The following is a 15,732-nucleotide window of genomic DNA, read 5'->3' on the forward strand; positions in this document are numbered from 1 at the left end:
TCCAAGTATGCTTTTTACACCGAGCATATCTCACTTTGATTTACAGGCATAGCGCTCTCCCATTCACATTACAGTACATTCTGCTATGGGCTCATCATCATTAGCACAAAAGATGTTTTTGTATTTACAAAGCCATATTGGATAAACTCCACTAAGTATTTACAGTAATATCTCTTATCTGATTTGATGGCTGCTCCTGCAAGTACTGGGGATTTTCTTAGAATACCAGCAAACAAACAAACAAACAAACAAGCAACATCTTTTTTCTTATCCTGCAGCCTTGTCATGCAAAATCTTTAAAACAATCTTCAGTTTATTGAACTTCCCTGTGAGAACATGTTCAAAGGATGTTACTGTAAAGAACAGATGCTTCTCCTGATCTGTTGCTTGCATTCTGTTTCTGCTGGGTTTTCTGCTATGATGTGACACACAGATACCCACACATAAAGGGAACACGCATGCACGGCACCTTTCATAGAAGTATGATAGCTCATAAATGCAGTGTCGCTTTGATTTAATGAGTTGTAATGCAATCGGAACAATCAGAGGAGATAATGAATATTTACGCTGTGCATACAGTGAGCATACACACATCATTCAGACTGCGGTGGCAGAGTCACGTGTCTTTGGTTTAAATATAAGCCTTGTTCAAACTCAAGTCTAATAGCCAAGTAGCTGCTTTATCTGCAGCAAGTGGAAGCTAAGGGAGGCAGGGATGCACTTAATATCACGTAGAGCGGAGTCAACTATGGATCAAACTCTTCCCTAAAACGCCCACTATTGGGGCAGATACTGGGGCCAGAAGGCCACCGATATCGAGTGCTTGACAGTGAAGGCCTTGCGTGTGCTCATGCTTGCTTTAGACAGGAGCACAAGCTTGTTTGTGTGTTTGGAGGGTATAAAATAAACCAGAGTGAAAATACAGACAGAGAGGTGGCCCGGTCAACCTGCCACATTGTTGATTTTGCATCCTGCTCGCATGTCACTGCAATGTATCGCCCAGCTTCCTATGAATGATGACTAAGCATAACCACAATGTGTGCTGTAGGAATATGATTCGTCCATGATTAATACATCAGTTGCATCACAGCATTGTAAATATTACAGCAGGTGTTGTGGCAGCTGGAAATTTATTTCATGATTACTGAACAAGTAGCTTAGGTGTTATTAAAGCAAACCAGAAGCTTGTGCTGAATTCAGTTTGAAGGCATTATCAAAGGGTTATAAATCATTTACTATGCCTTTTAGTACCAAGGAAAGGAGGGCAGAAAAATCTTGTGTGAGAAACCCAGTGTGCTTGAGGCAATGTTGTCTTTGATTTTAACAATATATTTGTGGAGGGAACTCTTTTGTTTGTCATTGTGTGCATGTATTTTGTCTAGGTTGTGAAAGTATCGCTTAGTGGCGAATGAATATTTGTGTTTAACGTGCTTTTTTTTTTTTTTTTTTTCTCTTCCTGGAAATCAAGCGCTGTCTTACTCCACCTATTTGCTGTCTGTCTCTCTCTCTCTTCACTCTCATCACTGCTCTATTTTAATTAGCCCCTAAGAGCCAGTTAATATGCCACTGGATTAGCTTTATTATTGAATGCATATATGGTCCAGGTAACGTACTAGCAAATCAGAGTGATTTTTCATGCTGTCACATGTGTGTTTAATATGGAAAATAAAAGTGTGAGCAGCCTTTAAAACATTTCTTAGAATCACTTTATATTTATGCCTTCATGAAATTTTAAGGATTCACTTTCAAGGTTTACTGTCTACAGTCACCATGACACTGGGAGTACTGTGCTGAAATGTTATAAAACAGACATGGTGCTTTATTTTAACCTTATCATTATCAATCACATATTTTTTTGATGAAGTTGTGGGTAAAAGTATTTTACCTCTTCCTGTGTTGGCAGAGGTCATGTCCTTGATGTTTAGCTGTGCTCTGTTGCTGATCTTAGAAGTGAAAATGTGATAAATACTATCAGGGAGACATGAATCTATCATTTCTCTAACCCCTCGTCCATTTACCTTTACGTTTTTTCTTCATTTTATCCAGGTCAGGGTTGCAGCGGCAACAAGGCAACCAGAGCGGCCCAGTTCACGTTTTAGCCTTTCAGCCCTATTCAAAGTAATAAATGGCCTCAATTTTACGGCTGATGCAGGGGATTGTTTTATTTCAGTCCCGTTAGACCAAAGTGACTCATTTAACATGGTGCATCATACAGTTGTAATTCAGTTTCTCCAGCAGTGGGTTAACATCTGTGGATGTTCACTGTCTTGGCTCAGGTCCTCTATTGGAAGAAGAATAGATTTTGTGACTATAACCAACTCCTCACAGTTGTAAACTGACATCACCCTTGGAGTTTTCCATAGCCACCTTTACGACCTAATCCTTCTTTCTGCCTCCATCCTTTCTACTTTTAAAATATGATTAACAAGCACATGCATGTCATTAGATAATGAGTTCATGTAAATGCATGTAATAAAGGTTAAGATAGAACTCCAAGTTGCCCTGCCCGTAGTAAATTTAAATTAACACGTGAGCAAAGGAATAGTATGTTAAGCATGTTCTGATAATAATCATCAGTGAAACCACCCGAGAATACATTTGACAGTATATGGCCTTCAGAAATTCCTTTTTATGAAGCATTTTTTCTGTACAATGTCCAGAATAGGGAAAAGTAATGGTTCTTTTCCTCTCATCTTCTTCTTGTTGTTCCTCAGTTGGAAGTCATTTGTACGCCTGAAGCAGTTTTTCACTCCATTGGCTAGGATTTGACTCTGAATAGAGAGTCTGTGTTAGATTTAGCATTGGTTTGAAATGTTTGGGCTGATGCCATGGTATATGGAGATGTCTTGGGATGCTGTAAATCGAAAATCAGAGCTAACCCTCAGGTATAACAGTAATCACTGACCTCTATATCTAGGCATACTACTAAAGGCCCTTCATCATACTTTCAAGAGCCTTCAATTCAGAATTGTGAAGTTAGTAAACTTGTCTATGGATTTGCATTTGAGAAAGATTTTTTTAATCCAGCCAATTTCCAAATCTTTCCATTTCTGTGCTGTTCTCGTCCTGCCAATTATGTACTTGTACATCACAAATGTGTGGATTTGTTCCTTTCATTATATTTTCTTATCAGTTTAATCTTCTCAGCATGCATTTGCATTTTCTTTTTCTTTTTCTTTTTTAAATTTGCTCCTGTAGCTCTATGTAGACTTTATTTAGATTAGTTTTATAGAACCGCATGACCTTACATCGCATAAACTTACATTGCAGCTGAAGGTTACATAAAGGAAAAGGAAAAAAAAAACAAAAAACAAAAAAAAAAAAAACCAAACAAACAAACCCAAAACTTTGCCACAAAAACGAGGCTGGCTAATGGTTAATCTAAACGGATGTACAATAACAAAGTGTAACAAACTTAATTACTAATACAAACATGAATAGCAGGTATAATGAGTGGCATCAGATTCTTTGTAATAAATGCGCGAGAACATTTTCAGGTGCAGTTCTAAAAAGTCAGTATGTGGTTTTCCCTCTCCTCTCTACGTCACCCACCTGGTCTCTTTTCCGCTTGACAAGAGTTCAGAACCGCGGACATCTCCCTGCATTTCTGCATCCAAGGGGTGCTGTCCAAGGTGCTAAAGTCCTGACGCTGGTGTTAACAAGTCGCACTTTCACCTTGTATCGTCTTCGCAATTAAAACCAGATACAGTACGAGTTCAGCAAAACACACCGATTGTCAGTGATTACCCTTTAGCACCTTTAGGTTGTAGAGCCAGTCTGTCAGGCACCCAGCCATCTTAGGAGACAACCACTCCAAAGACACCTTTCTGGTTGTGTGTGAAGTAAAAAAAAAATAATAATAATAAAATTAAAAAAAAAAAAAATCAATGCCACACAGTGGGTACTCAATGTACACTTGCTGGAGACGCCCTGTGCAAGGTGCCTTGTTATTAATCCCAACACACACATAGACAATTTTACCGCAACCAGCACAAAAAAGCCTATCTAGGAAGAAAGAATAAAGAGATCTTATTATTGTTTTTTTGTCCTGAGGGGCTTTTTTTCCCTATTTTCTCGACAAAATGGAATGATCCCCCCCCCCCTTACACACCCCTCTCCCACATCACCACCACTATACGGAGTACCGTGTAGAAGGCGGGTCAGAGCGTCAGTGTGGGAGAAATCCAGGGGCCCATCATCAGTTGCGCTGAGTGAGCCGAGCTGAGAGATACGCGTTCACTGAGCCGGGGGAAGGAGGACCGCTGCCCTTTCCTCCACCGCTCCTTACTCATAATAATCTCACAGTCACCAGCATCACCATCTCAGCACCCCGGGCAGAATATAATTAAAAATATCCCGGTTTATGGATTGAATTCTGCTTTGGATTATTAGAATTTGCTGTAGCCTAATTATAAATAGGCTTTATCCGCACGGAATCGTCTGCAAGAAAAAGGTAGGAGCAGATTAAAAACCTGACTATTTCTGTTTTTATTTCATCCCGTCCCCCATTGCATTAGGTCAATGTTCTGAAGGTATTAATGTTGTAAGGTCATGATTTCTTTTTTCCGTGACACCGATGTGGAACTGGTGAGTTTGGACTGAGATGGGAATTTAAGCGCAATTGGATGGTTTGGAAGATTAGTTTGAAAGCACTCGTCCACAATTTAAGCATAGGGGGCAGAGTGATGGGTGATGTGGGGGCAAGAAAAGGAAAAACTTCAGTGAAAGCTGAATTTGTGACGGATATGTCTGCGGTGAATGAGTGATGCGCGTCGAGACGGAAAGTTTCAGCAACGCTGACTCGCGTCTCAGTTGTCAGGGAGGCGGATCGGGAGAGATCGGTGGTTTAAAAAAAAAAAAGAAAGAAAGAAACTGCTCACGATTTAAAAATGATTTCTTATTCATAGGCTACAAAGCCCGATTGCAGTTGAAAATCTTACGGTTTATTATCATTATTATGGAAGGACAGTAAACCTTTGAGCAACAGTCAGACTGCCACCGTGCGAGAGGCAGAGGGAGAGCCGGAGCTGGGGCTGAGCGCGCTCCAAACAGGGGAAAAAAAACATGGTGTCCCCTGTTTTATTCAGTGGTGCAGGCTCGGATTTCCAATCAGTTTGAAACGTTTAACTGTCAGCAGAAGATCATCATATCAAGCAGGCTATTCCATTAAACGGATCAAAATTACTGTCGTGATCCACAGGAGCGCTGTTTATTGGGCTCGTTTTGTGGGAGCGTGTCTGTGTTGGACTGATAAATCCAACGGGACTCGCAACAGAGATTCTCACATCACTATAAATATTCCTGTCGGAACTTGTGTCTCTTTGATTTCAGGCGCACCCAGAACAGTTTTTTTTCCCCCTTCAGGAAATGTCGGCCATTATAATAATATTAGATGCAACCCTGCAGACTGTAGATTTAGTCTCACACCATTCTGCTCTTAAACTTCCAGTTGTTTTTCTAATCTTGATCCGTGACTATAGATTTTTAATAATAACATCTGGATTTTAACACACATGGGTGACACACACGGAGATTTAAGGGTGTGTTTGTTCTTCATATGGCACTAAAGACCAGGTTGTGCAGGTAAAAAAAAAATCGTCAATTTTTGGACTCCCTTTCAAAGTGAAAAGATCAAAAATAATATAAAGTTCCAATTGTGCCTAATGCTTCAGACACGAAGTGAAGCGTGTTCGATAGGTCATGTTCTCATTCTGAAATGATCAAGCGTTGGAACTGCGGACCCCTTCTGCTTGTAACTGGACCCCATTTTGTCTCACCAGCGGACTAGCAGGTCCATCCCGGTGTAAGGTCCCCCGGTCTGCTGTGACTGATGTCGGATTGAATCGTTCCTCCGGGCGGAGGGGTTGTGATAGACGGGGAGCACAGGTCTCCGGTGCGTGCGGAGGAGAGGCAGGCCGGATTACAAAACATGTCAATAAATCTGCTGCACCCAAGCTGTACGCATCAATGCATCATTTATGTGCAGTCACTGGCGGTAACCCGTGCAGGTCATCTCATATCCCGAACTCTTTAATAATTCAACCTGTATATATATCCCGGAAAATATGTTCACTGTAGCTCAGTACTAACTCTGTCAAACTGCGGCTAGCTACAGTCGTTTTAGCGCAGGCGGACTCCAGTTAGCTTCACTTTTCTGGACACGGACAACATGAGTCTTATGTTTTTGTTTTAGTTACTATCCAAACTTAAAGCAAACAAACAGCATATTGTGTTATGTCCCCCTCCAATGTAGTCACTGCGAAGTATGCTATGAACAGGGATGGGATTAGCTCGAGGGCATCTTTAATAACAAGCTTGGTGTGAAATTTAACTTGTCGCCATATTAGCCAATTTTAGCTTAGCCTGCGAGCTGACTAGCGGGCGCCCGGCTTTGACGTAAACCAAGTTGTTGGCCTTCTTTTGTTTGTTTGTTTGTACAAATTGCGTATTTCAGCTTTGATATGAGTGACAGTGCAATTAGAGTGGATTTCTCATTGCGGAGTAAATAAAGCTCCATTTGTGCGCTTAGCGAACTAAAGCGAACATGTTAGCATTGTTAGCATTCACTGGTCACAGCGGGCCTAACAGGAACACCTGATGCCTCCGTTAGGCCTCTCACACAACAGGCCGTGTAAACCGAATACAGGCCCAGAGGAGTTTACAGAGGAGACCCGGCTCAGCTTTCATGGGCACATCAAACTTGGCTTATTGAAGGGTCACAACATGTGTGCGTTAGGTGGGGCTGTATAGTACTGACAGTGCTGTGCTCATGGCTTTTTGTTGTTTTTTCTCTCACCACACAGAAGCCTTTAACTCTCTCTGCTGCCTAATTCGGCCATTCCCAAGACAGAGACAAAGTCTGAAGCAGGCAACGCAGTGTTACTAGAAAGACACACACACACACACCTGCTTAACTCCAGCACAGGGGAAAGACATGCGTGCGCGCACATTGCATCAGCAAAGGTATCACTTACTAGAATTCAATAGCTCGCCTGCTGCAGCAAGATTAACTATTCAGAGCAGGTGGTTAAAGGGCCTATTGTGTTGCATGGCTGTGTGCTACTGTCATGATGGGACAATGCGTTTGTCTGGTGGGCAGCCCACTGCCAAAACAATCGCAAGGCCAAAGGGCTGGAAGAGTACACACACGTATAAGGTTTCCCCATGTGAATCATTTCAAGCTCTGCAGAGCAAATTTAAACAGAAGCTGAATAAGTGCAGGTGTAGCAATTGAGGGTTGGCGAGCTGGTTAATATTCCACTGCAGCGTCAGCCGGCTTTGGATGATGGCAATAATTCGAATATAGTCGCTGAAGGAAATGTTGAAGAAGTGGCAAAAGTGGAGGGATTCAAATGTGGAGCAGTATCATTTTGAATAGCTGTTTATGATTGTAATCCTCCAAAGGCATGCAAATGAGCCAAAGAGTGGCGGTGTATAATTAATCATATTTATCAGGATCCCAGCAGACCCCTTAGAGATAGCAGGCTAATGTTTGAGGCAAAACACATGTTCTGGCATACCTCAATGGATTTTTTTTTACCTCATCATTACCTCAAAACATTTGTGTGGTTCTATTGCTGTTGGGGAACTTAATTCTCAAATTAAGGCTTTAAAACTGAATGATTATTTGTGTTGATCTTCAAATAAAATGGGTAATTGGTAGAAATGGAACCCAGCATAAAATGCTCATAAACCTTTAATGGATGTTATTAGTAGTTATTTAGTGTTATTTAATGGCCACATGGTGAGTCAAATCTGCATGGAATACTGCTCCCAATATCCTCTGTCAATTAGAAACAAACATACAGCTATGATTTTGATAATCTGCAAAGCACTTTTGTATATTTTAAGTTGTCAAAAACAGCTTGTTCTTATATTCTGCATGCTCGGAAGAGCATTTTTAATTGGACTCTGAACTTCTTTCCAATAATAAATTGTTATTTGAAAAACAATCATCACAACATTCAGCCCAAAACGACCTCATAGTCAATTAACATTTAACATTTTAACCTTAACAAATGATATTTTCTTGCATAACTATATTTAATCAGAATTATTATATTTCTTTTCCAATTTTATTGCTTAATGAAATATTTTTTTTCCTCTTTTATTTCTGCAGTTCTATCAGAGGTGGAGCAGCTGGAACGGCTGGACCTCAAACCATGGGGCACGCAACTGGACCCGCGATAAAATACATGTGTTTCAATCCAGGAAGTCGCCTCAAAGAAAATAGGCAGGATGCAGCTCTGAATCACTGACCCAACACCATCATTCTAGCACTTTTAAACAGTTCCACTTAGTGTGGAAACTTGATATTTTTTTACATGTATCTCTGCAAAGACTTGGCTGAGAAGATAAGATTCTGTTCATTATCAACATTAGATCTGCCTCAAAAATAAAAAAAATAAAAAAAACAAGGAAAAAAACGGATATTGCATTCTCCACTTGACTGCAAAATTATCTATGTGGAATATAACATTCAGCAGATAAATCCTGGAACACAGCCGTAATCAGATGTTATCACTTTGAGGATCTATCCCCAGTTCTAACCCTCTCCTGGTACACCGTGTTACTCTCTACGATGAATCCCAACAGCCTGCCTGGGCATGTCCTCTTGCTGCTAAGTACTGTTATGGGCCTGAGTGCAGGCTTGGAGTTTACTGGCTCTGAGGGTCAGTGGGCTCGCTACCTGCGCTGGGACGCCAGCTCCCGAAGTGACCTGACATTTCAATTCAAGACTTCAGAATCGGAAGGCTTGATGCTCTACTTTGATGATGGCGGATACTGCGACTTCCTGCTCCTCACAGTATCTGGGGGTAAGCTGCAGCTTCGCGTCAGCATCGACTGCGCCGAGACCACCATCACATCTGATAAAATGGTCAACGACAGCCGCTGGCACTTTGCGGCCATCAACAGGCACAATTTGCGGACTGGCTTGGCTGTGGATGGCCAGACCAAGACGGAAGATGTGCGGCCACAGCGTCAGTTCATGAAGATCGTCAGTGACCTCTTCCTTGGAGGGCTGCCAGGGGATATCCGCGCATCTGCCATCACCTTGCCCTCTGTCCGTGAGCTACCACCATTCAAGGGAATTATTACCGACCTCAGTTATGGGAGTAAGCTGCCCACGCTCATCAATAGTCAGAAAGTGCGCTTGGAGATGATGGGCCTTTGCACAGAGAACCCCTGTGAGAATGGTGGGATCTGCTCTCTGGCAGATGGAGAGACCTACTGTGACTGCTCCAAAACTGGATATGTAGGTCGATACTGCACTGAAGGTAAGAGGACTGGCTCCAAAACTTTCTGTGCCAGGCCCTAAATATTGATTGAAACTTCTGCATAAATTGAAAGCGATTGCTTATAATTTTAGAATTGACCTGACAGCAGCTTTATCGCCTGCCAACAGGTATGGAGCAAAAAGTGGAAAATACTTCATTAGCTCTTCATGTTTATTTTTACATAAGACAGTTACATCAAAGCACGCGTGGCCTAAAACTCAATGTATTTTGCACCATAAATTTCAGTACAGACTCCTGAAATAATATTTCACTCCAGCTACACCTAAAGTGATCTCTGCCACCCCAAACTTCATTTATAAAATGTCTTGAACAATGTGCATTGATTGTAGCATTTTACACAATGGTGTGGTTTATAAGAAGCATGGGGCAGTATGCTCCTATGCGTTTGAAATATTTAAATGCAATTCACACATAGTAGGTTTTTGCTCTTGAATCTTCTTATAGAAAGTCTTCGTATTTCATGTGGGAATTAAATTGAAGGTGATGTGCTCAGCATTTCCTCTGCTGTCACAGTTATTGCTTTTGATGAGAAAGCAGTGGATATGGTATTAGCTGATATGACTAAAATTACAGCACTCAATTCTCTTTTCTCCGTTAAATGTATTCAGCTCTTACAAGGTGGTGCAGGGACCTGAAGGTACACTCAATGTTTGGATGAGAAACAACTTCATCTATTTTCCCTCTGTTTCTATGCCAAGGCCATCTTTTTTTGGGGGGGAGGGTGTAATGAGATGCAACACTTTGACAATATACTACTCTGTTCCATCTCCTAGCCTTTGAAGATAAAGACATACATTGCTTTTTTTCCCTGCTAATATAGTTCTGTATACCCTCAAATGGACCAGTGACAGTGATATAATGCAGGACCCACTGTTAAAACTGGCCCTTTCCTCCCACTCCAGGAAATGATTTAAAAAAAAAAAAAATTCCCTTGTACTGTACACTGTAATTTTTTCTTTACTGCTGCTTGAAGACTTACATCTTTCAAAACACACCACTTCTTGCAGCCTTGAGATCAATACCTGCTGATGCTAATAATAACTTGCTTAATTTCTGTCTTTTTTGGTCCTCAAGAAAATATGTTTCTCACATGTAGCTCAGTAAATACACAATTTCACTATAATCTTACATTTAACTCTGTTCTTCGTGTGTATGGATTGTAAAGGATAACTTTGAATTGACCCATGTCAAATATCCTCCACTGCTGACCCACTTCCTTGCTGCCTAAATCACACTGACAGGGCTGAGGGATGACTCCATTTGGCCAAAAGTCAGGGGAATGCTCACTGAATGTAATGGGACTGATTGCACGCTATCTTAAACTAAACTGTAATGCAGCTAAGATGTGATTATTTGCCAGCATTTCAGCAGGCATCTCAAGTATGCGTTTCCAAATATCCGTGCAGCGGTTATGCTGCATTTGGTTTTTGCGTCTGATCATTTGCTGCTCAAACGAAGCTGTTTGGAGCTTAAATCCCAAGCGCTAGCCTGTGGCATTGTTCAGGACAGCACGCGATGTGCTGGTTGCAGAGCAGTCAAGCGGATGGACTGGACTTGTCCCCTTTTTGCTTCATCCCACTTGCTCATTGGCTGTGTCGAACAGTCGATGGAGGAGAAGGAGAAAGTGTGTGTGGGGGGGCATTTGTCTGAGAGCTGACAGTGGAACTATGACATCCCTGTCTTAAAACAACCAAGGTTTCAGGAGTGCGCCCATGACTCTGCTGGACAGCTCGGACAGTGAAAGATGGTCATATCTCAACTGCAGGGCAGAGCAAGTATGTCGTGTGAATTCACCACAGGCATGTTGTACCCCAATTTGTCCCAGGAGGTCAGCTACTGGACACGAACCACACCATGCTCACTTCCTCTCTGTCTGTCTTCATCCCACATACACACATGCACCTATTCTCCATTTTCCCCCACACTGAGGCAACATGAGAGCAAGGCGGGAAGGGCAGTCATGTTCGCTTCCCAGCTGATCTTCCCACTAACTGATGTGGTTGATTGTTGATTATGCCACTGAGACTCTGAAGCAAAATTAGGAGGATAATGAGAATGTGGATGGCTAATTTGCCTGGAAAATGCTTACACAAACACCACCATCAAATTCAAGGTTGGCAAGCAAAGACAGTATTTTTCTTATTGTTGAGAAGCCCACTTGTCCACATGAGTGGTAACATACTTGAAGCGGTCCTGGGGCAAAGGACTATGGTAGCAGATACTTAGTGATCAAAGCTTCATCAGCTGGCTACAGCTAGATGTGAACAACTGCTTTGCACACCTGCCTTTGTCGGCATACTGTTGATGATGCTGCACATTAATGAGCAATGAAAGCAATCTGTCAAACCTGTGAATATTTATATGTAACATTATCAGCCTGCATGGTCTCAGCCTTGCATGCATGCACTCAGATTCATTTGCATTTGCAATCGTGCACACTGAAACACACACAACTGCAGACAGAGCAGCAAGGCCCCGGAGCTGCTCGTTAAAACGGCAGATGGCTGACTGACTGAGTGGACTGGGCCTTGGAAGCGTTTTGCCAGCCGTATTCCTAATGGTAGCCTGCTAGCCCACTGGCCTAGAAGGGAAACACGAGAAGAGAAGTGGGCAGAATTAGCATGTGAGATGAGAAAGGAGAAGATGGCACGAGTCGGGAAGAGCCTTGCCTGTGCCACGTGTGCACTGAAAAAAAAAACCATCCACTTCCACTACATTTGCATTTGTGGGAGCGCGTTCCTTGCATCGTGGGATAGCCGGGTTAGCACACTGCCAAAGCATTATTATTACATGATCATTATGAGACAGTCCCGTCTCTGCCTGAGCACATGCAGCTCTTCCGAAACTGCACGGCTTGGCGACAAACAGCCGGCCATAAAACACATGTTCCGGCTCTCCTCCCATGTGGATCAGGATGTATCACTGTGACTAACTGTGTCAGGGCAATGAGCTGAAATAAGACACCACTCACAACTCGCTCTGCACATGTGTTGACTTTGGCAGGCGTGTGTGCTGCTGCAGCTTCAGACTTTTGCCTTAACCACGTTGAGAAGCCTTGAACTGCGCCTTCTTCCTGTGGAGTCATCTTTAATACTAACTTGATTCTGCTCTCATTATTAGCTGAGCAAATATCAGAATCTTTTATGGTAATGATCGGGATATTGTCCCTCCATCTGTTCAATTAAATTAATGGGGATGACATTATGAAGTCCCTTGAATACCTCAGGGTTTTTTCAGTTAAAATGAAATGTGCATAAGGTCAAGGTTATTAAGGGCCACACTGAATTGTTAAATGAATGTAAATGTAAAATTATCATTTGTTTGCTCTGTTGGAATCCTACACCGTGCATTTGTAATCAACACTCTAAGGCCCATTTTGCCTAAAAAATATTCACTGGCTTCACGGAAGGCTAGTAATTGAATGCTAGGGCAAGCAAACTGTTAAGCAAGTGCTGAAATGGTGCCTTCAGGCTTAGCTTTGGGGATTAATAAACATACATGGAAAAAATGACAGTTACAATAATCTTACTATAAAAAGTAGGTCAGGGGGAAAAAAAGGGAAAAACGGTTCAGGGACTTGCCTGATTCCAGTGCAGAGGGCATTTGTGTCTAGTGCCCAAGCTGAAAATTATGTTTGGATTTGAGTGGTGAAGCTGCTGGTAAAATAGAGCAGGGGATTATACTCGGACCACATGTCCTCCACAGCACATTGGCTTGTTCTGGATGCTGTAACATCAAGAGAAAGAGTTTTTTTTTTTTTAATCTATATGGGAGACTGAGTATTTAACTCACAAACTCATACGCACTGTATCTGTGCACTTATTGAGCACAAACAGAGAAAACAAAAGTTGTGCCACTCAGTCAGGGAGGTACATTCAGGAGTCCCCCCGTCCCCCCAGTTCTGGAGAGATCGAGCTGCGCCGCTGTCCGTAAACTGGCCATTATCGCCCTTCCCCCCGCTTTGCCCTTCCCTTTCCTCTGCCAATGTCATCCTTTTCTCGTGTGGGAGGAGAAGGAGTAGCCATTTTGGGTTCCCTAAAGGAGAGAGGAGAAGGTTTCACGTCATCCTCACCAAAAAGCTTCTACAGTTTCTCTCCCTGCGCCTCCCTTCGAATTATATTTCTGGCTTTTGTTGAATGAAACGTTTTAGAAGGACTTAATGGTTCCAGGGGTAAAACATGAAATAAGGCATGAAAATTCCAACTTATATTCAGTGGTGGAAATGGACCAGGCCTCCTTGCATCCTGGGCAGAGATCATCGCAGTCAAATCAGCATCTGGTATTTGTGCCTTACACCCAACAATTAATCAGTCCGCAATCCTCTTTGGAGAGGAAGTTTGAGATTTTGAGCCACTCTCCCTAAAAAAAAAAAAAAAAAAAAAAAAAAAAAGACAAAAAACAAAACAAACCACTGGCTCATAGTCCAACATGCAACCACATTTACAACTGAGAGTCTTGGTCTCATGTGCCCTAAATCAGAGTGGCATGCTTGTTAGCCACAAGGTGTCATCCACTGGTGAGGTTGTTCGCTGCAAGGGGTGCAACTTAATGTGTGGCTTCTCTTTTATTCATTTATTTGTCATATCGTGCTGTGAACCACAGCAATCCAGCAGTGAGCATTCCCCTCAGAAAGCACGAGGGGTGTGTTGAAATTGGGTCAGCAGTGAAGAAATGGGTGGGCTACCGGGGCAAAAAGGGGGCAAGTGGAGGAAGAAGATATGGGTCTAAAAATGAGTGTGCTGAGATCCACAAACCTCACAACACCATAAATCCTCAATGTGGGTGTGGATTTATGTCTCCCCTCTATGTGTGTGAGGCATTCTGTGTGATACAAGCTGCAGAATATTATGTTACTGTAACAATATTCGAAATGTGAAAGAGTTGATTGACAAAGGTGTCATGCTAATCTGGTTCCCTGAGAGGATGGGACAGATGAAACTTGTTTTTCTCTCCACAGGGATTTATAGTGAAGTCGTTATTTTGATCAGACATGTCAAGGGGTAGCTCTGTGCTCCTTACATGGTATCACTATGCTTTACAAGTGTGGTATATTTTGCATGTTAGAACCACATGCAAAAGCATTTGTAGTGTGTCACTAATGCAGGACTTCTCTTTGCTTTCTCTCTTCTTACAACTCCAAAGCAGTCCAGAGAAAACCAGGTGAGTCTCCAGAATTGTAAAGATCAACTTTAATAGCAGCTCATTTCATATGTAATCTATTTATTAAGAATTAAGTTTCAAACCTCAAGCAAATAAGTTCCAGTAATCTTGTGATTAGTGACATTTATTTAGTAAACAACCAACAAAGCTGCTGTATATTCACATACTCTGATCTCTTTATTAGTCATTTGTACGTTTCAACAGAAAGCTTCCAAATGCACTTGGGAAAGCTTTGCTTTTAGTGTAATAGGCATGGTTTGCCATCATGCAAAGCATGCATAATGACAATACAAGTGTAGTATTGGTGTGCCGTTGTTCCTCAAATTCTCTCTGTGTTCCTGTCTCTTTCATTTTTCTCTTCAAGGGCTCGCACACCTGAAGGCAGAGCAAGGTACTCTTTTCTTTTTCTTTGTAAATCTCTATTGTTTTTTTTTTTTTTTTTCCCCCCTCTCTCCATTCACCGCCTGGCTTGGTTTTGGGGCACAATTTTTGTGCTGTGTGCCTTCACTGCCTGTCCATGTGCATTTGTGTGTTGCTGTGCTCCCATTGTTGCTGCAGAGAAGTGGGAGGATTTGTGTGCGTTTGTGTGTTGCAGGGGAAGGGTGCATGGCAGTATGGCATGCTCCTCATCTCACCTTGATCTCTCGCTCTCTCTCTATCTCTTTCTCTCGTTCCCTCGCTCTCCTTTTGCCATAGTGTCTTCTCACCCTTGTTTCAATCAGGTTTCTGTGTATTACATAATGGTGGACTGTTTTCATTTCCACAGCTAGCATGCAGTGACACACTCCACTGTTTCTACTCGACCTCTGCAGTGACAGGGTAGTGGAGGCGTGAGGGGGGAGGGAGGATGAAAAGCAGGGGAGCAGGAGGGTGGATAAGGAAATCATTGGAATCCAGTAAGACAGCTCAATGGGAGAAGAGAAAAATTATTTATGGGAGATGAAGAGTGCAATAGAGGAGGAAAAATTGTCATGGCTAGAGTACTAGTTGTGTTGCCTAACCCCAATGATATCATTTTTTTTGCCATAACCATAAAAAAATCATATTTTAATTAGAATAAGCAGAGATTTAAAGTTATTTTAAAGCAAATTTTTGTACAAGGAGATTACTGTAATTTTGAAGCCCCATCTAGGATCAATGCTTTAATCTGTCAGATTTCCTGCTGCGCCTTCCTGTATTGTCCAACTCTGAACTAGCCAACCAATTGCGAGCCATCTTGACAGTGCTGACCTTTAAGGTGACAAGAGTCCAAAACTGAGAAAGTGATTTTATT

At 42.1% G+C, this 15,732-nt stretch overlaps 1 protein-coding gene across 1 annotated transcript in view; it reads left to right on the forward strand.

Moving 5' to 3' along the window:
• The first annotated feature begins 4,345 nt into the window (after positions 1 to 4,345).
• The window catches only part of nrxn3b (neurexin 3b), a 264,830-nt gene continuing 253,443 nt past the window's right edge, over positions 4,346 to 15,732 (forward strand). Inside the window, exons 1-2 of the mRNA XM_029495823.1 lie at positions 4,346 to 4,453; positions 8,120 to 9,278. Coding sequence (XP_029351683.1) covers positions 8,582 to 9,278 — 697 coding nt within the window. The 5' untranslated portion in view covers positions 4,346 to 4,453; positions 8,120 to 8,581. The remainder of the gene's footprint in view (positions 4,454 to 8,119; positions 9,279 to 15,732) is intronic.

The sequence above is a fragment of the Echeneis naucrates genome, chromosome 24, assembly GCF_900963305.1.
Source record: "Echeneis naucrates chromosome 24, fEcheNa1.1, whole genome shotgun sequence".
NCBI lineage: Eukaryota > Metazoa > Chordata > Actinopteri > Carangiformes > Echeneidae > Echeneis > Echeneis naucrates.